Source organism: Oncorhynchus kisutch, unplaced genomic scaffold (assembly GCF_002021735.2).
Source record: "Oncorhynchus kisutch isolate 150728-3 unplaced genomic scaffold, Okis_V2 Okis06b-Okis10b_hom, whole genome shotgun sequence".
Lineage (NCBI taxonomy): Eukaryota > Metazoa > Chordata > Actinopteri > Salmoniformes > Salmonidae > Oncorhynchus > Oncorhynchus kisutch.
Window position 1 is genome coordinate 12,749,545 of NW_022261983.1, and position 24,553 is coordinate 12,774,097.

General features: G+C 43.2%; 1 protein-coding gene across 6 annotated transcripts in view; it reads right to left on the reverse strand.

Annotated features, from left to right (window-relative positions):
* Positions 1–388: 388 nt before the first annotated feature.
* LOC109877264 (medium-chain acyl-CoA ligase ACSF2, mitochondrial) overlaps positions 389–24,553 on the reverse strand; it is a 32,857-nt gene continuing 8,692 nt past the window's right edge. For 5 of the 6 annotated variants that reach the window (XM_031814289.1, XM_031814293.1, XM_031814288.1 and 2 more), the window contains 15 exons: positions 21,830–22,025; positions 21,229–21,357; positions 21,085–21,138; positions 20,828–20,946; positions 8,863–9,025; positions 7,668–7,763; positions 7,329–7,477; positions 7,062–7,153; positions 3,563–3,639; positions 3,367–3,474; positions 3,025–3,176; positions 2,759–2,900; positions 2,388–2,498; positions 708–776; positions 389–599 (listed from right to left, as the gene is read on the reverse strand). In XM_031814289.1, coding sequence (XP_031670149.1) covers positions 549–599; positions 708–776; positions 2,388–2,498; positions 2,759–2,900; positions 3,025–3,176; positions 3,367–3,474; positions 3,563–3,639; positions 7,062–7,153; positions 7,329–7,477; positions 7,668–7,763; positions 8,863–9,025; positions 20,828–20,946; positions 21,085–21,138; positions 21,229–21,357; positions 21,830–22,025 — 1,708 coding nt within the window. In that variant the 3' untranslated portion in view covers positions 389–548. Of the gene's footprint in view, positions 600–707; positions 777–2,387; positions 2,499–2,720; positions 2,901–3,024; positions 3,177–3,366; positions 3,475–3,562; positions 3,640–7,061; positions 7,154–7,328; positions 7,478–7,667; positions 7,764–8,862; positions 9,026–20,827; positions 20,947–21,084; positions 21,139–21,228; positions 21,358–21,829; positions 22,026–24,553 lie in introns of those variants that run through there. The other variant, XM_031814292.1, reaches the window with a different exon arrangement.

Below are 24,553 nucleotides of genomic sequence, written 5' to 3' on the forward strand. Positions count from 1 at the left end.
ACTATCATTTGGTTACTCCCATGGTCTATGATGTCACTCTGAGCTCTGTCAGCCTGTTGCTCTGTCCCCATAGAACTATCATTTGGTTACTCCCAGGGTCTATGATGTCACCCACCTCTACCATGTCACTCTGAGCTCTATGTCAGCCTGTTGCTCTGTCCCCATATATACAGGGTTGGAACTAAGCATTGTAACTCTGCCTAACAACACATTTGTACATACCAACATCTGGCATTATTACAGTTCTATTTATTTCAGATGTCTTTATGGCATGTTTAAAATGAAGAACCTGAGTTTTACTATTGTACATCAGTCCAAGATCACATATCATGATGTACAATTAGTTGTCCAGTCTGTTCGATAAAATGAAATAAAGATATTGAAAGAGTTGTTGCACATCACTCATGAAGCATAACATTGAGCTTAGACTTTATTTTTGCTCTTGGTTTTATTGAAATATAGCAATATATTGCTGTAACAGACACAGAGCCTTTGTAACCAATCTCTCTCCAGCTGGAACCAATAGTCTGTCTAGGACCCTCTGTCCATCACAGACCCAGCTTCTTCTCCATCTCCTCCCTCAGTTTGATCTTCTGGACCTAGGAAAGGACAAACACAGAGGTGATCAACACAGTCGTCTATGCTGGTATTAATATCATTAACCTGGATAACCTGATTTGTTTAGTGTTGTCATGACGCCATCCTACCTTTCCAGAGGCAGTCAGTGGATAGCTGTCCACAAACACCACATAGTGGGGGATCTTGAAGTGAGAAATCTGGAACAAGTATAAACAGTTACGCTTCTCGTTCACATAAGACATGTTGCCGATGCTTGGTAATGATGGACTGACTAGTTAAAACGACTTCAACTCAGTGGGATAACCATCTAGTTAAAACGACTTCAACCCAGTGGGATAACCATCTGGTTAAAACAACTTCAACCCAGTGGGATAACCATCTGGTAAAAACAACTTCAACCCAGTGGGATAACCATCTGGTTAGAACGACTTCAACCCAGTGGGATAACCATCTGGTTAAAACGACTTCAACCCACTGGGATAACCATCTGGTTAAAACGACTTCAACCCAGTGAGATAACCATCTGGTTAAAACGACTTCAACCCAGTGGGATAACCATCTGGTTAAAACGACTTCAACCCAGTGGGATAACCATCTGGGATAACCATCTGGTTAAAACGACTTCAACCCAGTGGGATAACCATCTGGTTAAAACGACTTCAACCCAGTGGGATAACCATCTGGTTAAAACGACTTCAACCCAGTGGGATAACCATCTGGTTAAAACGACTTCAACTCAGTGGGATAGATAACCATCTGGTAAAAACGACTTCAACCCAGTGGGATAGATAACCATCTGGTAAAAACGACTTCAACTCAGTGGGATAACCATCTGGGATAACCATCTGGTTAAAACGACTTCAACTCAGTGGGATAACCATCTGGTTAAAACGACTTCAACCCAGTGGGATAACCATCTGGTTAAAACGACTTCAACCCAGTGGGATAACCATCTGGTTAAAACGACTTCAACCCAGTGGGATAACCATCAGGTTAAAACGACTTCAACCCAGTGGGATAACCATCTGGTTAAAACGACTTCAACCCAGTGGGATAACCATCTGGTTAAAATGACTTCAACCCAGTCGGATAACCATCTGGTTAAAATGACTTCAACCCAGTGGGATAGATAACCATCTGGTAAAAACAACTTCAACCCAGTGGGATAACCATCTGGTTAAAACGACTTCAACCCAGTGGGATAACCATCTGGTTAAAACGACTTCAACCCAGTGGGATAACCATCTGGTTAAAACGACTTCAACCCAGTGGGATAACCATCTGGTTAAAACGACTTCAACCCAGTGGGATAACCATCTGGTTAAAACGACTTCAACCCAGTGGGATAACCATCTGGTTAAAACGACTTCAACCCAGTGGGATAACCATCAGGTTAAAACGACTTCAACCCAGTGGGATAACCATCTGGTTAAAACGACTTCAACCCAGTGGGATAACCATCTGGTTAAAATGACTTCAACCCAGTCGGATAACCATCTGGTTAAAATGACTTCAACCCAGTGGGATAGATAACCATCTGGTAAAAACAACTTCAACCCAGTGGGATAACCATCTGGTTAAAACGACTTCAACCCAGTGGGATAACCATCTGGTTAAAACGACTTCAACCCAGTGGGATAACCATCTGGTTAAAACGACTTCAACCCAGTGGGATAACCATCTGGTTAAAACGACTTCAACCCAGTGGGATAACCATCTGGGATAACCATCTGGTTAAAATGACTTCAACCCAGTGGGATAACCATCTTGTGTTCAATCCCCCAGTGACCTGTTCCTTTCTGTCTCACCTGTCCCTTGCAGAAGTCTCTGATCTCCTCTCTGCTACAGTCCAGTCCCTCCTTCAGTCTGATACAGGCACACACCTGTTCCCCCAACCTCTCATCTCTCACGCCAATCACCTGGGGAGAAAGAGAGGTGGACAGGACAGGGAGAGAATATAATCACCTGGGGAGAAAGAGAGGTGGAGAGGACAGGGAGAGAATATAATCACCTGGGGAGAAAGAGAGGTGGAGAGGACAGGGAGAGAATATAATCACCTGGGGAGAAAGAGAGGTGGACAGGACGGGGAGAGAAAATAAACACCTGGGCCTCCTGTACGTTGGGATGGGTGTGGTTCTCACCTGGGCCTCCTGTACGTTGGGATGGGTGTGGTTCTCACCTGGGCCTCCTGTACGTTGGGATGGGTGTGGAGGAACTTCTCTATCTCAGCAGGGTAGATGTTCTCTCCTCCACGTATGATCATGTCCTTTATACGTCCCACTATACGGCAGTACCCAAACCTGTCCAGACTGGCTATGTCACTGTGGAGACATTCACAGTTGATGCTCGCGCTCACTTTTCATCTGTTGCTGTCTGGGTCTCTGTTTGTTTCTCTGTGTGTCTTTATCGCTCCCTCCATCTCTCTCTCTCCATCTCATTTCTTACCCGGTTCTGTACCAGCGGTCTTTGGCGATAGCCTCACTGGTCTTGTCTGGGTCGTCCCAGTACTCCAGCATAACAGAGTAAGCTCTGATCAGCAGCTCTCCTGGATCCCCCAGAGGAACCACCTCTCCAGAGGACACATCCACCACCTTCGCCTGGCCAGGAGAACACAGGTAGGGTTTCATGTGTGTTTTAAAGAAGGAAGAATATAAACATTACACATACTGCATGTAGATGAATTAGAACCCTGACATTAGACACATGAATGTCTCTTCTCTGTCTCTCTCCTCTCACTTGCTCGCTCACACACACACACACACACACACACACACACACACTTGATACCTCAGCGTGGTTCAGGATACATCCCACTGTCTCGGTCTTCAGTTCCTCGTTGTCTCGCGGAAAACCAACAAATGCCGCAGGGCTGTTCTCTGTGGTCCCATAGCCTATCTGATGTTACCAAGGGAACGTTGTGTTACCCCATACAGATTATAAAGTATATTATACACACAGACAGAGAAAAAGATGATGTACTTACTATCATATCATTTACATTCATATCAGTTTTGAGTTTCCTCATGACTTCAGGAGGACAAAGAGACCCACCCGTAAACCCTGGAACACAACAACAGAAATCACAACCACCCTTCCAGGGCACAAATACTATTACTGTATTACTAATACATTATACTGCTGCAATTTGCAGTTGAAAAATAAAACAAATTGACACCCCGCCACTGTTTTGGTAAAAATCTGAGGGATGGGGGCGGAGACATGTAACCACTCTCAAATTCATAGAAAGAGCTATGGATGAAAGGACCAGCAATCCATAATATACAAATGATTGTTTTAGGAGCAATCCATAATATACAACTTATTGTTTTAGGAGGGCACCAGACCGAGACCATTTAGTCGCATTTTGTGACCCTTTGACTTGGCTGTGGTTGTAGAAAAACTGCTGGTCACCTCACTCAAAACTTCTTATTGTTTTGGATAAAATCATGATTTGGTCAAGCAGTACGCCTAAAGTGAATTGAGTCCTGCCATGAAAGAGTCCATTTCACCGGGGCCAGCTGCTGTGATGAGCCAGACACGCCCTCTCCTTCCAAATATCTATTTAGTGGAAGAGGGGAAGGCTCTCTGCCGTATGATCACTATTTAGAGGGGAAGGCTCTCTGCCGTATGATCACTATTTAGAGGGGAAGGCTCTCTGACGTATGATCACTATTTAGAGGGGAAGGCTCTCTGACGTATGATCACCATTTAGAGGGGAAGGCTCTCTGACGTATGATCACTATTTAGAGGGGAAGGCTCTCTGACGTATGATCACTATTTAGAGGGGAAGGCTCTCTGATGTATGATCACTATTTAGAGGGGAAGGGTCTCTGTATGATCACTATTTAGAGGGGAAGGGTCTCTGATGTATGATCACTATTTAGAGGGGAAGGGTCTCTGATGTATGACCAGTATTTAGAGGGGAAGGGTCTCTGATGTATGATCACTATTTAGAGGGGAAGGGTCTCTGATGTATGATCACTATTTAGAGGGGAAGGGTCTCTGATGTATGATCACTATTTAGAGGGGAAGGGTCTCTGATGTATGATCACTATTTAGAGGGGAAGGGTCTCTGATGTATGATCACTATTTAGAGGGGAAGGGTCTCTGATGTATGACCACTATTTAGAGGGGAAGGGTCTCTGATGTATGATCACTATTTAGAGGGGAAGGGTCTCTGATGTATGACCACTATTTAGAGGGGAAGGGTCTCAGCTTTCTAGGGGTATGATCACTATTTCTCAACCCTCAATATTGAGCGACAGGCACTGTTTTAAAAAACTACATTTCTGTTATGTCTTTGAGATGCAGAGAGCGTGAGGTACACGTTGGCGCTGAGTCCTAGTAGACTATCACTGGATTGTTTTTAGGGCATTCAGTTTACTGCAATTAATCAAATTACACAGCTAACCATCAGCAATATTCTGTTAGCGATCTAGCTAATGTGTTTTGAGTTAGTGGTGAAATAGTCCCAAATGAATTAGCTAGTGCACACAAACATGTAGGCCAATGGATCTCTATTGAGCAAAAACAAATCTGACATTTCCAGAGCCCTAGTTTGACAATAAAATAAAAATATAGCAACAATCAGCTAATTGACACTTCGCTAAGCCTCGCCCCAGAATTTTGAGCAACCAATCGCAGCGTTCCAATGCTTGCTACTGTGATTCCTGAAATGCAGAGCCTTTTGGAGGATCTTTCTAAATGATTATTTTGTTACATTGTTTGCTAACTCAGCTGGTTAGCTAGCTCTGTCTCATTGACCACCAAACATTGCTAATGCTAGCTAGTTAGCTAGCTCTGTCTCATTGACCACCAAACATTGCTAATGCTAGCTAGTTAGCTAGCTCTGTCTCATTGACCACCAAACATTGCTAATGCTAGCTAGTTAGCTAGCTCTGTCTCATTGACCACCAAACATTGCTAATGCTAGCTAGTTAGCTAGCTCTGTCTCATTGACCACCAAACATTGCTAATGCTAGCTAGTTAGCTAGCTCTGTCTCATTGACCACCAAACATTGCTAATGCTAGCTAGTTAGCTAGCCACTTAATATAACTTGTTTTCTCTAAAATGTATGTAAGCTAGCTAAGTTTGCCATATTATGAATTCAACTCATATCTGCTGTCGACATCAGGATACGATTTGAGAACACGAGTTATGTCCAAAAGTGGTTAGTAGCTTTGACTGCATGCTGACAGTGACTTCAGACTCATTCAGTGGCTAGCCACACTACAAACCTAATTTGACCAGGTTCCTGTGAAACATTTATAATGACAGTCCATCACAACATATCAGAGAGCTTCCTGATTAGTAAGGGTCATCTGTGTTTCATTCATGTCAGCGGTTGGGGGGGGGACTTAGCGAATGGTTTAGGTTGCAGATCAAAATGACCTGAATCATTCATTACTGCTTGGACATGTTTGATTGAAAAATGTATTTTATTTAATCATACCACCTTTTTAAACCACAGTGATTTATAAGATGATTATAAAATGTTTCTATTGAGTAACAAAATATTGGTGCAACCAAATCATGAACTGGTGCCACCAGCTGAAAGGGTGGCACCCCGACTGAAAACCATAGCAGCGCCAGAGACCCCGACTGAAAACCATAGCAGCGCCAGAGACCCCGACTGAAAACCATAGCAGCGCCAGAGACCCCGACTGAAAACCATAGCAGCGCCAGAGACCCCGACTGAAAACCATAGCAGCGCCAGAGACCCCGACTGAAAACCATAGCAGCGCCAGAGACCCAGACTGAAAACCATAGCACCGCCAGAGACCCCGACTGAAAACCATAGCGGCGCCAGAGACCCCGACTGAAAACCATAGCGGCGCCAGAGACCCCGACTGAAAACCATAGCGGCGCCAGAGACCCCGACTGAAAACCATAGCGGCGCCAGAGACCCCGACTGAAAACCATAGCGGCGCCAGAGACCCCGACTGAAAACCATAGCGGCGCCAGAGACCCCGACTGAAAACCATAGCGGCGCCAGAGACCCCGACTGAAAACCATAGCAGCGCCAGAGACCCCGACTGAAAACCATAGCAGCGCCAGAGACCCCGACTGAAAACCATAGCGGCGCCAGAGACCCCGACTGAAAATGTTAGTCAAGAGCCTCAAAACATTTTCTCTTAGGGGTGTACTCACTCTTGTTGCCAGCGGTTTAGACATTAATGGCTGTGTGTTGAGTTATTTTGAGGGGACAGCAAATTTACACTGTTATACAAGCTGTACACTCACTACTTTACATTGTAGCAAAGTGTCATTTCTTCAGTGTTGTCACATGAAAATAAATACTCAAATATTTACAAAAATGTGAGAGGTGTACTCCCTTTTGTGATATACTGTCCAAAAGAATGGATGTAGCAACTGCAAATGACCCCTTTCAGCTTAAACTTTACCACAGCAATTCAGTTTATTTTTATGTATTTCCAGCCATCAAACAACAGTCTACACAAACAAACCTCAAATCTCTCACCAGATTCAACTGATGACAGGTCATAGTTGTGTAGGTCAGGCTGTCCAAGCATGTCAATGTACATGGTAGGAGTTCCGTAGAGGAAATTACACCTGAAACAGAGAACATATATTGAGGTATTTAGTGTGTTATAGAGGTTCATTCTCAATGTGCTCAGTGGCAGCTATTTCTATTATTCTTATTACAACAGACTGACATGAAATATCTCTATTGTAAGTCTCCAGGATGTGTAAGTCACTTAAGGAAGAGGTTCCTAAACTTTACTACCTTTCATTCTGAATGGCCTCCAGGTTGGCACGGCTGTCGTACCCAGCAGAGGGGAAGACCAGGGTGATGCCATGCAGTGCCATGCACATCCCTCCGATCACTGAGCCTATGCAGTGGTACAGAGGAACAGGAACACACGCTCTTATATGCTGAGGGGGAAGCAACAAGAGCAGAGGTTACATGAGAAAAGTAGAGAGGGAGAGAGAGAGAGAGGGCGAAAGAGAGAGAGAGCGACAGAGAGAGAGAGCAACAGAGAGAGAAAGAGACACAGAGAGAGCGCCACAGAGAGAGAGAGCGCCACAGAGAGAGAGATGATAATAGTCTCATGTCTCCACTGACCTTCCAGTTGAATCCCAGACGAAGACCCACAAAATAGGCGTTGTTGACGATGTTGTGGTGGGAGAGGGTGGCACCTTTAGGATTTCCTGTTGTTCCCTAGAGAACAGTAGACAGACTAATACTGTTGTTCCCTACAGACTAGTAGACATCAGACAGACTAATACTGTTGTTCCCTACAGACCAGTAGACATCAGAAAGACTAATACTGTTGTTCCCTACAGACCAGTAGACAGACTAATACTGTTGTTCCCTACAGACCAGTAGACAGACTAATACTGTTGTTCTCTACAGACCAGTAGACAGACTAATACTGTTGTTCCCTATAGACCAGTAGACAGACTAATACTGTTGTTCCCTACAGACCAGTAGACATCAGAAAGACTAATACTGTTGTTCCCTACAGACCAGTAGACAGACTAATACTGTTGTTCCCTACAGACCAGTAGACAGACTAATACTGTTGTTCCCTACAGACCAGTAGACAAGACTAATACTGTTGTTCCCTACAGACCAGTAGACAGACTAATACTGTTGTTCTCTACAGACCAGTAGACAAGACTAATACTGTTGTTCCCTACAGACCAGTAGACAGACTAATACTGTTGTTCCCTACAGACCAGTAGACAGACTAATACTGTTGTTCTCTACAGACCAGTAGACAGACTAATACTGTTGTTCCCTATAGACCAGTAGACAGACTAATACTGTTGTTCCCTACAGACCAGTAGACAGACTAATACTGTTGTTCCCTATAGACCAGTAGACAGACTAATACTGTTGTTCCCTACAGACCAGTAGACAGACTAATACTGTTGTTCCCTACAGACCAGTAGACAGACTAATACTGTTGTTCCCTACAGACCAGTAGACAGACTAATACTCAGACATAAACAATGAATACCTGTTGATGTGTTTTGTGTGTCGGTGAGGGTAATAATAATAATGTATTGATATGATGTGTGAGCTGTGCAGTACAGTATTACTGCTCCAGGGGGCGCTGCACTGCAGCTGATCCTGTTCTTCCATTAACTCGTGGCAGTGTGTGTGTGTGTGTGGCTGATTTCCCAGACACAGATTAAGCCTAGTCCAATGGAGATCACTATGGAAAGTGCTTCTTTGTCCAAGACTTGGTTTAATCTGTGTCCAGGAAATCAGCCGTAAAGAATTCTTCTTCTTCTTTCAACAGGAGACCTACGGATGTGAACTGTATGTTGATGGGGTCGTCGAAGGACAGTTTGGTCTGCAGGTCCTGCAGCTCCTGGTGGTGCTGTCTGCTTCCAGCCTGCATCACATCCTCTACATGTACAGTCCCTGTCTGTCTGCTGTCTGTCACAATCACCATACGCAGGTCTGGTAGTCTGGCAGGAGGAACACAGTAGGTTAACATTACAGTAACACAATGACCGTTACATTACAGTAACACAATGACCATTACATTACAGTAACACAATGACCATTACATTACAGTAACACAATGACCGTTACATTACAGTAACACAATGACCGTTACATTACAGTAACATTACAGTAACACAATGACTGTTACATTACAGTAACACAATGACCATTACATTACAGTAACATTACAGTAACACAATGACCGTTACATTACAGTAACACTGTCAGTACTATTACAGTAACACAATGACCATTACTGTAACATTACAGTAACACAATGACCTTTACATTACAGTAAAATTACAGTAACACAATGACCGTTACATTACAGTAACACAATGACCATAACATTACAGTAACATTACAGTAACACAATGACTGTTACATTACAGTAACACAATGACCATTACATTAGTAACATTACAGTAACACAATGACCGTTACATTACAGTAACACTGTCAGTACTATTACAGTAACACAATGACCATTACTGTAACATTACAGTAACACAATGACCGTTACATTACAGTAACACTGTCAGTACTATTACAGTAACACAATGACCGTTACATTACAGTAACAATGACCGTTACATTACAGTAACATTACAGCAACACAATGATAGTAACATTACAGTAACAGCCTTCATTAGGTCCTCTACTGTCCCTGTCTGTCACCATCACCATACACAGATGGTATCACCTTTGCCTCTACTTCCTTTCCTTTCAATTAGGCTGGTTTGGATTTGTCCCTGACCAAAATGGCTGCCATTATCATACCATTCAGGAACTTTGAGGGTTTATGACATAGCCCTTCTAGTAATTTAATGGGATCTCTACTATGGCTATAAATATGTTAGCCACAGACCACATATCTGTTCAGGGTTCTATATCTATGATGTTAGCTAACCTGTTAGGTACTTGTTTACTTCATGATGCAGCAATACAATATGTCTGTTGACTCAGTCATGGTCCAGTAGTACAATATGTCTGTTGACGCAGTCATGATGCAGTAGTACAATATGTCTGTTGACTCAGTCATGGTCCAGTAGTACAATATGTCTGTTGACGCAGTCATGATGCAGTAGTACAATATGTCTGTTGACGCAGTCATGATGCAGTAGTACCATATGTCTGTTGACGCAGTCATGGTCCAGTAGTACAATATTAACATACCTGTCTGTTGACTCAGTCATGATGCAGTAGTACCATATGTCTGTTGACGCAGTCATGATGCAGTAGTACCAGATGTCTGTTGACGCAGTCATGGTCCAGGAGTACAATATTAACATACCTGTCTGTTGACTCAGTCATGATGCAGTAGTACCATATATGTCTGTTGACGCAGTCATGATGCAGTAGTACCATATGTCTGTTGACGCAGTCATGATGCAGTAGTACCATATGTCTGTTGACGCAGTCATGGTCCAGTAGTACAATATTAACATACCTGTCTGTTGACTCAGTCATGATGCAGTAGTACCATATGTCTGTTGACGCAGTCATGATGCAGTAGTACAATATGTCTGTTGACGCAGTCATGATGCAGTAGTACCATATGTCTGTTGACGCAGTCATGGTCCAGTAGTACAATATTAACATACCTGTCTGTTGACTCAGTCATGATGCAGTAGTACCATATGTCTGTTGACGCAGTCATGATGCAGTAGTACCATATGTCTGTTGACGCAGTCATGGTCCAGTAGTACAATATTAACATACCTGTCTGTTGACTCAGTCATGATGCAGTAGTACCATATGTCTGTTGACGCAGTCATGATGCAGTAGTACAATATGTCTGTTGACGCAGTCATGATGCAGTAGTACCATGTCTGTTGACGCAGTCATGGTCCAGTAGTACAATATTAACATACCTGTCTGTTGACTCAGTCATGATGCAGTAGTACCATATGTCTGTTGACGCAGTCATGATGCAGTAGTACCATATGTCTGTTGACGCAGTCATGGTCCAGTAGTACAATATTAACATACCTGTCTGTTGACTCAGTCATGATGCAGTAGTACCATATGTCTGTTGACGCAGTCATGATGCAGTAGTACAATATGTCTGTTGACGCAGTCATGATGCAGTAGTACAATATGTCTGTTGACGCAGTCATGGTGCAGCAATACAATATGTCTGTTGACGCAGTCATGATGCAGTAGTACAATGTCTGTTGACGCAGTCATGATGCAGTAATACAATATGTCTGTTGACGCAGTCATGATGCAGTAGTACAATATGTCTGTTGACGCAGTCATGATGCAGTAGTACAATATGTCTGTTGACGCAGTCATGATGCAGTAGTACAATATGTCTGTTGACGCAGTCATGGTGCAACAATACAATATGTCTGTTGACGCAGTCATGATGCAACAATACGTCTGTTGACGCAGTCATGATGCAACAATACAATATGTCTGTTGACTCAGTCATGATGCAACAATACAATATGTCTGTTGACTCAGTCATGATGCAACAATACAATATGTCTGTTGACTCAGTCATGATGCAGTAGTACCATATGTCTGTTGACTCAGTCATGATGCAGTAGTACAATATTAACATACCTGTCTGTTGACGCAGTCATGGTCCAGTAGTACAATATTAACATACCTGTCTGTTAACTCAGTCATGATGCAGTAGTACCATATGTCTGTTGACGCAGTCATGATGCAGTAGTACCATATGTCTGTTGACGCAGTCATGGTCCAGTAGTACCATATGTCTGTTGACGCAGTCATGGTCCAGTAGTACCATATGTCTGTTGACGCAGTCATGATGCAGTAGTACCATTTGTCTGTTGACGCAGTCATGGTGCAGTAGTACCATATGTCTGTTGACGCAGTCATGATGCAGTAGTACCATATGTCTGTTGACGCAGTCATGGTCCAGTAGTACAATATTAACATACCTGTCTGTTGACTCAGTCATGATGCAGTAGTACCATATGTCTGTTGACGCAGTCAAGATGCAGTAGTACAATATGTCTGTTGATGCAGTCATGATGCAGTAGTACCATATGTCTGTTGACGCAGTCATGGTCCAGTAGTACAATATTAACATACCTGTCTGTTGACTCAGTCATGATGCAGTAGTACCATATGTCTGTTGACGCAGTCATGATGCAGTAGTACAATATGTCTGTTGACGCAGTCATGATGCAGTAGTACCATGTCTGTTGACGCAGTCATGGTCCAGTAGTACAATATTAACATACCTGTCTGTTGACTCAGTCATGATGCAGTAGTACCATATGTCTGTTGACGCAGTCATGATGCAGTAGTACAATATGTATGTTGACGCAGTCATGATGCAGTAGTACAATATGTCTGTTGACTCAGTCATGGTCCAGTAGTACAATATGTCTGTTGACGCAGTCATGATGCAGTAGTACAATATGTCTGTTGACGCAGTCATGATGCAGCAGTACAATATGTCTGTTGACGCAGTCATGGTGCAGCAATACAATGTCTGTTGACGCAGTCATGATGCAGTAGTACAATATGTCTGTTGACGCAGTCATGATGCAGTAATACAATATGTCTGTTGACGCAGTCATGATGCAGTAGTACAATATGTCTGTTGACGCAGTCATGATGCAGTAGTACAATATGTCTGTTGATGCAGTCATGGTGCAACAATACAATATGTCTGTTGACGCAGTCATGATGCAACGATACAATATGTCTGTTGACTCAGTCATGATGCAACAATACAATATGTCTGTTGACTCAGTCATGATGCAGTAGTACCATATGTCTGTTGACGCAGTCATGGTCCAGTAGTACAATATTAACATACCTGTCTGTTGACTCAGTCATGATGCAGTAGTACCATATGTCTGTTGACGCAGTCATGATGCAGTAGTACCATATGTCTGTTGACGCAGTCATGGTCCAGTAGTACAATATTAACATACCTGTCTGTTGACTCAGTCATGATGCAGTAGTACCATATGTCTGTTGACGCAGTCATGATGCAGTAGTACCATATGTCTGTTGACGCAGTCATGGTCCAGTAGTACCATATGTCTGTTGACGCAGTCATGATGCAGTAGTACCATATGTCTGTTGACGCAGTCATGATGCAGTAGTACCATATGTCTGTTGACGCAGTCATGATGCAGTAGTACCATATGTCTGTTGACGCAGTCATGATGCAGTAGTACCATATGTCTGTTGACGCAGTCATGGTCCATTAGTACAATATTAACATACCTGTCTGTTGACTCAGTCATGATGCAGTAGTACCATATATGTCTGTTGACGCAGTCATGATGCAGTAGTACCATATGTCTGTTGACGCAGTCGTGATGCAGTAGTACCATATGTCTGTTGACGCAGTCATGGTCCAGTAGTACAATATTAACATACCTGTCTGTTGACTCAGTCATGATGCAGTAGTACCATATGTCTGTTGACGCAGTCATGATGCAGTAGTACCATATGTCTGTTGACGCAGTCATGATGCAGTAGTACCATATGTCTGTTGACGCAGTCATGGTCCAGTAGTACCATATGTCTGTTGACGCAGTCATGATGCAGTAGTACCATATGTCTGTTGACGCAGTCATGATGCAGTAGTACCATATGTCTGTTGACGCAGTCATGATGCAGTAGTACCATATGTCTGTTGACGCAGTCATGGTCCAGTAGTACAATATTAACATACCTGTCTGTTGACTCAGTCATGATGCAGTAGTACCATATATGTCTGTTGACGCAGTCATGATGCAGTAGTACCATATGTCTGTTGACGCAGTCATGATGCAGTAGTACAATATGCATGTTGACGCAGTCATGATGCAGTAGTACAATATGTCTGTTGACTCAGTCATGGTCCAGTAGTACAATATGTCTGTTGACGCAGTCATGATGCAGTAGTACAATATGTCTGTTGACGCAGTCATGATGCAGTAGTACAATATGTCTGTTGACGCAGTCATGGTGCAGCAATACAATATGTCTGTTGACGCAGTCATGATGCAGTAGTACAATATGTCTGTTGACGCAGTCATGATGCAGTAATACAATATGTCTGTTGACGCAGTCATGATGCAACGATACAATATGTCTGTTGACGCAGTCATGATGCAACGATACAATATGTCTGTTGACGCAGTCATGATGCAGTAGTACCATATGTCTGTTGACGCAGTCATGGTCCAGTAGTACAATATTAACATACCTGTCTGTTGACTCAGTCATGATGCAGTAGTACCATATGTCTGTTGACGCAGTCATGATGCAGTAGTACCATATGTCTGTTGACGCAGTCATGGTCCAGTAGTACAATATTAACATACCTGTCTGTTGACTCAGTCATGATGCAGTAGTACCATATGTCTGTTGACGCAGTCATGATGCAGTAGTACCATATGTCTGTTGACGCAGTCATGGTCCAGTAGTACCATATGTCTGTTGACGCAGTCATGGTCCAGTAGTACCATATGTCTGTTGACGCAGTCATGATGCAGTAGTACCATATGTCTGTTGACGCAGTCATGATGCAGTAGTACCATATGTCTGTTGACGCAGTCATGGTCCAGTAGTACAATATTAACATACCTGTCTGTTGACTCAGTCATGATGCAGTAGTACCATATGTCTGTTGACGCAGTCATGATGCAGTAGTACCATATGTCTGTTGACGCAGTCATGATGCAGTAGTACCATATGTCTGTTGACGCAGTCATGGTCCAGTAGTACCATATGTCTGTTGACGCAGTCATGATGCAGTAGTACCATATGTCTGTTGACGCAGTCATGATGCAGTAGTACCATATGTCTGTTGACGCAGTCATGATGCAGTAGTACCATATGTCTGTTGACGCAGTCATGGTCCAGTAGTACAATATTAACATACCTGTCTGTTGACTCAGTCATGATGCAGTAGTACCATATATGTCTGTTGACGCAGTCATGATGCAGTAGTACCATATGTCTGTTGACGCAGTCATGATGCAGTAGTACCATATGTCTGTTGACGCAGTCATGGTCCAGTAGTACAATATTAACATACCTGTCTGTTGACTGTCCAGTATTTATGCTGCAGTAGTTTATGTGTCGGGGGGCTGGGGTCAGTTTGTTATATCTGGAGTACTTCTCCTGTCCTATTCGGTGTCCTGTGTAAATCTAAGTGTGCGTTCTCTAATTCTCTCCTTCTCTCTTTCTTTCTCTCTCTCGGAGGACCTGAGCCCTAGGACCATGCCCCAGGACTACCTGACATGATGACTCCTTGCTGTCCCCAGTCCACCTGGCCATGCTGCTGTTCCAGTTTCAACTGACCTGAGCCCTAGGACCATGCCCCAGGACTACCTGACATGATGACTCCTTGCTGTCCCCAGTCTACCTGGCCATGCTGCTGCTCCAGTTTCAACTTCCACCTGACTGTGCTGCTGCTCTAGTTTCAACTGTTCTGCCTTATTATTATTCGACCATGCTGGTCATTTATGAACATTGAACATCTTGACCATGTTCTGTTATAATCTCCACCCGGCACAGCCAGAAGAGGACTGGCCACCCCACATAGCCTGGTTCCTCTCTAGGTTTCTTCCTAGGTATTGGCCTTTCTAGGGAGTTTTTCCTAGCCACCGTGCTTCTACACCTGCATTGCTTGCTGTTTGGGGTTTTAGGCTGGGTTTCTGTACAGCACTTTGAGATATCAGCTGATGTACGAAGGGCTATATAAATAAATTTGATTTGATTTGTTGACTCAGTCATGATGCAGTAGTACCATATGTCTGTTGACGCAGTCATGATGCAGTAGTACAATATGTCTGTTGACGCAGTCATGATGCAGTAGTACCATATGTCTGTTGACGCAGTCATGGTCCAGTAGTACAATATTAACATACCTGTCTGTTGACTCAGTCATGATGCAGTAGTACCATATGTCTGTTGACGCAGTCATGATGCAGTAGTACCATATGTCTGTTGACGCAGTCATGATGCAGTAGTACAATATGTCTGTTGACGCAGTCATGATGCAGTAGTACAATATGTCTGTTGACGCAGTCATGGTGCAGCAATACAATATGTCTGTTGACGCAGTCATGATGCAGTAGTACAATATGTCTGTTGACGCAGTCATGATGCAGTAATACAATATGTCTGTTGACGCAGTCATGATGCAGTAATACAATATGTCTGTTGACGCAGTCATGATGCAGTAGTACAATATGTCTGTTGACGCAGTCATGATGCAGTAGTACAATATGTCTGTTGACGCAGTCATGATGCAGTAGTACAATATGTCTGTTGACGCAGTCATGATGCAGTAGTACAATATGTCTGTTGACGCAGTCATGATGCAGTAGTACAATATGTCTGTTGACTCAGTCATGATGCAGTAGTACCATATGTCTGTTGACGCAGTCATGGTCCAGTAGTACAATATTAACATACCTGTCTGTTGACTCAGTCATGATGCAGTAGTACCATATGTCTGTTGACGCAGTCATGATGCAGTAGTACCATATGTCTGTTGACGCAGTCATGGTCCAGTAGTACAATATTAACATACCTGTCTGTTGACTCAGTCATGATGCAGTAGTACCATATGTCTGTTGACGCAGTCATGATGCAGTAATACAATATGTCTGTTGACGCAGTCATGATGCAGTAGTACAATATGTCTGTTGACGCAGTCATGATGCAGTAGTACAATATGTCTGTTGACGCAGTCATGATGCAGTAGTACAATATGTCTGTTGACGCAGTCATGATGCAGTAGTACAATATGTCTGTTGACGCAGTCATGATGCAGTAGTACAATATGTCTGTTGACTCAGTCATGATGCAGTAGTACCATATGTCTGTTGACGCAGTCATGGTCCAGTAGTACAATATTAACATACCTGTCTGTTGACTCAGTCATGATGCAGTAGTACCATATGTCTGTTGACGCAGTCATGATGCAGTAGTACCATATGTCTGTTGACGCAGTCATGGTCCAGTAGTACAATATTAACATACCTGTCTGTTGACTCAGTCATGATGCAGTAGTACCATATGTCTGTTGACGCAGTCATGATGCAGTAGTACCATATGTCTGTTGACGCAGTCATGATGCAGTAGTACCATATGTCTGTTGACGCAGTCATGATGCAGTAGTGCCATATGTCTGTTGACGCAGTCATGGTCCAGTAGTACAATATTAACATACCTGTCTGTTGACTCAGTCATGATGCAGTAGTACCATATATGTCTGTTGACGCAGTCATGATGCAGTAGTACCATATGTCTGTTGACGCAGTCATGATGCAGTAGTACCATATGTCTGTTGACGCAGTCATGGTCCAGTAGTACAATATTAACATACCTGTCTGTTGACTCAGTCATGATGCAGTAGTACCATATGTCTGTTGACGCAGTCATGATGCAGTAGTACAATATGTCTGTTGACGCAGTCATGATGCAGTAGTACCATATGTCTGTTGACGCAGTCATGGTCCAGTAGTACAATATTAACATACCTGTCTGTTGACTCAGTCATGATGCAGTAGTACCATATGTCTGTTGACGCAGTCATGATGCAGTAGTACCATATGTCTGTTGACGCAGTCATGGTCCAGTAGTACAATATTAACATACCTGTCTGTTGACTCAGTCATGATGCAGTAGTACCATATGTCTGTTGACGCAGTCATGATGCAGTAGTACAATATGTATGTTGACGCAGTCATGATGCAGTAGTACCATATGTCTGTTGACGCAGTCATGGTCCAGTAGTACAATATTAACATACCTGTCTGTTGTCGCAGTCATGATGCAGTAGTACAATATGTCTGTTGACGCAGTCATGATGCAGTAGTACAATATGTATGTTGACGCAGTCATGATGCAGTAGTACCATATGTCTGTTGACGCAGTCATGGTCCAGTAGTACAATATTAACATACCTGTCTGTTGTCGCAGTCATGATGCAGTAGTACAATATGTCTGTTGACGCAGTCATGATGCAGTAGTACAATATGTCTGTTGACGCAGTCATGATGCAGTAGTACCATATGTCTGTTGACGCAGTCATGATGCAGTAGTACAATATGTCTGTTGACGCAGTCATGATGCAGTAATACAATATGTCTGTTGACGCAGTCATGATGCAGTAATACAATATGTCTGTTGACGCAGTCATGATGCAGTAATACAATATGTCTGTTGACGCAGTCATGATGCAGTAGTACCATATGTCTGTTGACGCAGTCATGATGCAGTAGTACAATATGTCTGTTGACGCAGTCATGATGCAGTAGTACAATATGTCTGTTGACGCAGTCATGATGCAGTAGTACAATATGTCTGTTGACTCAGTCATGGTCCAGTAGTACAATATGTCTGTTGACGCAGTCATGATGCAGTAATACAATGTCTGTTGACTCAGTCATGGTCCAGTAATACAATATGTCTGTTGACTCAGTCATGATGCAGTAGTACCATATGTCTGTTGACTCAGTCATGATGCAGTAGTACAATATGTCTGTTGACGCAGTCATGGTCCAGTAGTACAATATTAACATACCTGTCTGTTGACCCAGTCATGATGCAGTAATACAATATGTCTGTTGACTCAGTCATGATGCAGTAATACAATATGTCTGTTGACGCAGTCATGATGCAGTAGTACAATATGTCTGTTGACGCAGTCATGATGCAGTAGTACAATATGTCTGTTGACGCAGTCATGATGCAGTAGTACAATATGTCTGTTGACGCAGTCATGATGCAGTAGTACAATATGTCTGTTGACGCAGTCATGATGCAGTAGTACAATATGTATGTTGACTCAGTCATGATGCAGTAGTACCATATGTCTGTTGACGCAGTCATGGTCCAGTAGTACAATATTAACATACCTGTCTGTTGACTCAGTCATGATGCAGTAGTACCATATGTCTGTTGACACAGTCATGATGCAGTAGTACCATATGTCTGTTGACGCAGTCATGGTCCAGTAGTACAATATTAACATACCTGTCTGTTGACTCAGTCATGATGCAGTAGTACCATATGTCTGTTGACGCAGTCATGATGCAGTAGTACCATATGTCTGTTGACGCAGTCATGGTCCAGTAGTACCATATGTCTGTTGACGCAGTCATGGTCCAGTAGTACCATATGTCTGTTGACGCAGTCATGATGCAGTAGTACCATATGTCTGTTGACGCAGTCATGATGCAGTAGTACCATATGTCTGTTGACGCAGTCATGATGCAGTAGTACCATATGTCTGTTGACGCAGTCATGGTCCAGTAGTACAATATTAACATACCTGTCTGTTGACTCAGTCATGATGCAGTAGTACCATATATGTCTGTTGACGCAGTCATGATGCAGTAGTACCATATGTCTGTTGACGCAGTCATGATGCAGTAGTACCATATGTCTGTTGACGCAGTCATGGTCCAGTAGTACAATATTAACATACCTGTCTGTTGACTCAGTCATGATGCAGTAGTACCATATGTCTGTTGACGCAGTCATGATGCAGTAGTACAATATGTCTGTTGACGCAGTCATGATGCAGTAGTACCATATGTCTGTTGACGCAGTCATGGTCCAGTAGTACAATATTAACATACCTGTCTGTTGACTCAGTCATGATGCAGTAGTACCATATGTCTGTTGACGCAGTCATGATGCAGTAGTACCATATGTCTGTTGACGCAGTCATGGTCCAGTAGTACAATATTAACATACCTGTCTGTTGACTCAGTCATGATGCAGTAGTACCATATGTCTGTTGACGCAGTCATGATGCAGTAGTACAATATGTATGTTGACGCAGTCATGATGCAGTAGTACCATATGTCTGTTGACGCAGTCATGGTCCAGTAGTACAATATTAACATACCTGTCTGTTGTCGCAGTCATGATGCAGTAGTACAATATGTCTGTTGACGCAGTCATGATGCAGTAGTACAATATGTATGTTGACGCAGTCATGATGCAGTAGTACCATATGTCTGTTGACGCAGTCATGGTCCAGTAGTACAATATTAACATACCTGTCTGTTGTCGCAGTCATGATGCAGTAGTACAATATGTCTGTTGACGCAGTCATGATGCAGTAGTACAATATGTCTGTTGACGCAGTCATGATGCAGTAGTACCATATGTCTGTTGACGCAGTCATGATGCAGTAGTACAATATGTCTGTTGACGCAGTCATGATGCAGTAGTACAATATGTCTGTTGACGCAGTCATGATGCAGTAATACAATATGTCTGTTGACGCAGTCATGATGCAGTAATACAATATGTCTGTTGACGCAGTCATGATGCAGTAATACAATATGTCTGTTGACGCAGTCATGATGCAGTAGTACCATATGTCTGTTGACGCAGTCATGATGCAGTAGTACAATATGTCTGTTGACGCAGTCATGATGCAGTAGTACAATATGTCTGTTGACTCAGTCATGGTCCAGTAGTACAATATGTCTGTTGACGCAGTCATGATGCAGTAATACAATATGTCTGTTGACTCAGTCATGATGCAGTAGTACCATATGTCTGTTGACTCAGTCATGATGCAGTAGTACAATATGTCTGTTGACGCAGTCATGGTCCAGTAGTACAATATTAACATACCTGTCTGTTGACCCAGTCATGATGCAGTAATACAATATGTCTGTTGACTCAGTCATGATGCAGTAATACAATATGTCTGTTGACGCAGTCATGGTCCAGTAGTACAATATTAACAAACCTGTCTGTTGACTCAGTCATGATGCAGTAATACAATATTAACATACCTGGAGCTCCTGAAGACCCCTGACTCTGCTGTATCCATCTCTGGGCAGATCTGTCTCAGCATGTCACAGAACCTCTGGGTCTTAAACTGGGTGGGACACACCACTGCTTTACACTGCACCTACAGAGACAGAGATAACAGAACCTCTGGGTCTTAAACTGGGTGGGACACAGACAGCACCAGGGTCAGGATCAGTTCAGCTATTCATTCAGTCTATCCAGGAAGTGTAAAACAACACGGTTCTGGATAAGAACAAACCTTCCCCAGGGTGAACTCCAGCTCCTTCAGCTGATAGGCTGGGTTTATTGACACCTGTAGAGATTAGAACAATACTTTAATATTAGGACCAATAGATCCTAACAGATGTTCATTTTAGAATCTAATATAATAGCTCATCTTCACCAGTATGATGCCAGCCTTGGCTGTGGCAAACTGAAACAGGATCCAGTGGTATGTGTTGGGCCCCCAGACTCCTAGTCTGTCCCCTCTCTTCAGACCCAGGGCCAGGAGACCTGCAGCAGCCTGGTCAACCTGGGGAGGAGGGAGACCATGACCATTTTGTTTCACCATGGATGTCCTAGTTAGCAGGCCTCAGGGTGTTTCACCATGGATGTCCTAGTTAGCAGGCCTCAGCGTGATACACCATGGATGTCCTAGTTAGCAGGCCTCAGCGTGTTTCACCATAGATGTCCTAGTTAGCAGGCCTCAGCGTGATACACCATGGATGTCCTAGTTAGCAGGCCTCAGCGTGTTACACCATGGATGTCCTAGTTAGCAGGCCTCAGCGTGTTACACCATGGATGTCCTAGTTAGCAGGCCTCAGGGTGTTACACCATGGATACTGACACATAATAGTTATGTTACTATTTGGTAAACCACCAATCAGATGCACTGTCAGATAGTCCTGCTGAATGTGCTTTAAGTGGGTACAAAGGTAACGGCCTAACAATGATCTCTAGATATGATGAAATAGATTAGAAGAGAGGGTGGATGAAAGACCTACGTCCTCCTGAAACTGGGAGAAGGTCTTACGGACTCCATCCTGCACGAACACCAGGGCCTCTCTGTGGGGCCAGCGGTCAGCTGCCGCCTGCAAACTCTGACCCACCGTCTGGCCCAGCAGGGACACTGAGGAGGCCCCATGGACGTAGCTGAAGCTCTGCCCTGGGACCATGGGGGGACTGTCCACATGGAGGGATCTGTTAAGGGACAGACATGAACAAGTACATGAGGGAAATAGTTGGAAGCTGTTTTTAGGTGCACTTGATAACACTTTGTAGTTTGGACATAGAGGACTATTTAATTGGTTCCATTGTACCAGGCAAACTACAGTAAACACAACCAAGTATTTGACATACAGTGCCTTGCGAAAGTATTCGGCCCCCTTGAACTTTGCGACCTTTTGCCACATTTCAGGCTTCAAACATAAAGATATAAAACTGTATTTTTTTGTGAAGAATCAATAACAAGTGGGACACAATCATGAAGTGGAACGACATTTATTGGATATTTCAAACTTTTTGAACAAATCAAAAACTGAAAAATTGGGCGTGCAAAATTATTCAGCCCCCTTAAGTTAATACTTTGTAGCGCCATCTTTTGCTGCGATTACAGCTGTAAGTCGCTTGGGGTATGCCTCTATCAGTTTTGCATATCGAGAGACTGAAATTTTTTCCCATTCCTCCTTGCAAAACAGCTCGAGCTCAGTGAGGTTGGATGGAGAGCATTTGTGAACAGCAGTTTTCAGTTCTTTCCACAGATTCTCGATTGGATTCAGGTCTGGACTTTGACTTGGCCATTCTAACACCTGGATATGTTTATTTTTGAACCATTCCATTGTAGATTTTGCTTTATGTTTTGGATCATTGTCTTGTTGGAAGACAAATCTCCGTCTCAGTCTCAGGTCTTTTGCAGACTCCATCAGGTTTTCTTCCAGAATGGTCCTGTATTTGGCTCCATCCATCTTCCCATCAATTTTAACCATCTTCCCTGTCCCTGCTGAAGAAAAGCAGGCCCAAACCATGATGCTGCCACCACCATGTTTGACAGTGGGGATGGTGTGTTCAGGGTGATGTGCTGTGTTGCTTTTACGCCAAACATAACGTTTTGCATTGTTGCCAAAAAGTTCAATTTTGGTTTCATCTGACCAGAGCGCCTTCTTCCACATGTTTGGTGTGTCTCCCAGGTGGCTTGTGGCAAATTTTAAACAACACTTTTTATGGATATCTTTAAGAAATGGCTTTCTTCGTGCCACTCTTCCATAAAGGCCAGATTTGTGCAATATACGACTGATTGTTGTCCTATGGACAGAGTCTCCCACCTCAGCTGTAGATCTCTGCAGTTCATCCAGAGTGATCATGGGCCTCTTGGCTGCATCTCTGATCAGTCTTCTCCTTGTATGAGCTGAACGTTTAGAGGGACGGCCAGGTCTTGGTAGATTTGCAGTCGTCTGATACTCCTTCCATTTCAATATTATCGCTTGCACAGTGCTCCTTGGGATGTTTAAAGCTTGGGAAATCTTTTTGTATCCAAATCCGGCTTTAAACTTCTTCACAACAGTATCTCGGACCTGCCTGGTGTGTTCCTTGTTCTTCATGATGCTCTCTGCGCTTTTAACGGACCTCTGAGACTATCACAGTGCAGGTGCATTTATACGGAGACTTGATTACACACAGGTGGATTGTATTTATCATCATTAGTCATTTAGGTCAACATTGGATCATTCAGAGATCCTCACTGAACTTCTGGAGAGAGTTTGCTGCACTGAAAGTAAAGGGGCTGAATAATTTTGCACGCCCAATTTTTCAGTTTTTGATTTGTTAAAAAAGTTTGAAATATCCAATAAATGTCGTTCCACTTCATGATTGTGTCCCACTTGTTGTTGATTCTTCACAAAAAAATACAGTTTTATATCTTTATGTTTGAAGCCTGAAATGTGGCAAAAGGTCGCAAAGTTCAAGGGGGCCGAATACTTTCGCAAGGCACTGTATGTACTGTAGTTGACCAAAGTCTGATACAGAGAGATAAAGAGGGAGTAAACACAGAGAGAAGGGTTGGAACAGAGAGACATGGGTTGGTACAGAGAGACATGGGTTGGAACAGAGAGAGAGATGGGTTGGAACAGAGAGAGATGGGTTGGAACAGAGAGAGATGGGTTGGAAAAGAGAGAGATGGGTTGGAAAAGAGAGAGATGGGTTGGAACAGAGAGATGGGTTGGAAAAGAGAGAGATGGGTTGGAACAGAGAGAGATGGGTTGGAACAGAGAGAGATGGGTTGGAACAGAGAGAGATGGGTTGGAACAGAGAGAGATGGGTTGGAAAAGAGAGAGATGGGTTGGAACAGAGAGAGATGGGTTGGAACAGAGAGAGATGGGTTGGAACAGAGAGAGATGGGTTGGAACAGAGAGAGATGGGTTGGAACAGAGAGAGATGGGTTGGAACAAAGAGATGGGTTGGAACTAGAGGTCGACCGATTTCAAGTTTTCATAACAATCGGACATTTTTGGGCACCGATTTTGCCGATTTTTATTACATTTTTTTACACCTTTATTTACTCTTTATTTAACCAGGCAAGTCAGTTAAGAACACATTCTTATTTTCAATGACGGCCTAGGAACAATGGGTTAACTGCCTCGTTCTGAATGACAGATTTTCACATTGTCAGCTTGGGGGATCCAATCTTGCAACCTTACAGTTAACTAGTCCTTGTGCACTCCACAAGGAGACTG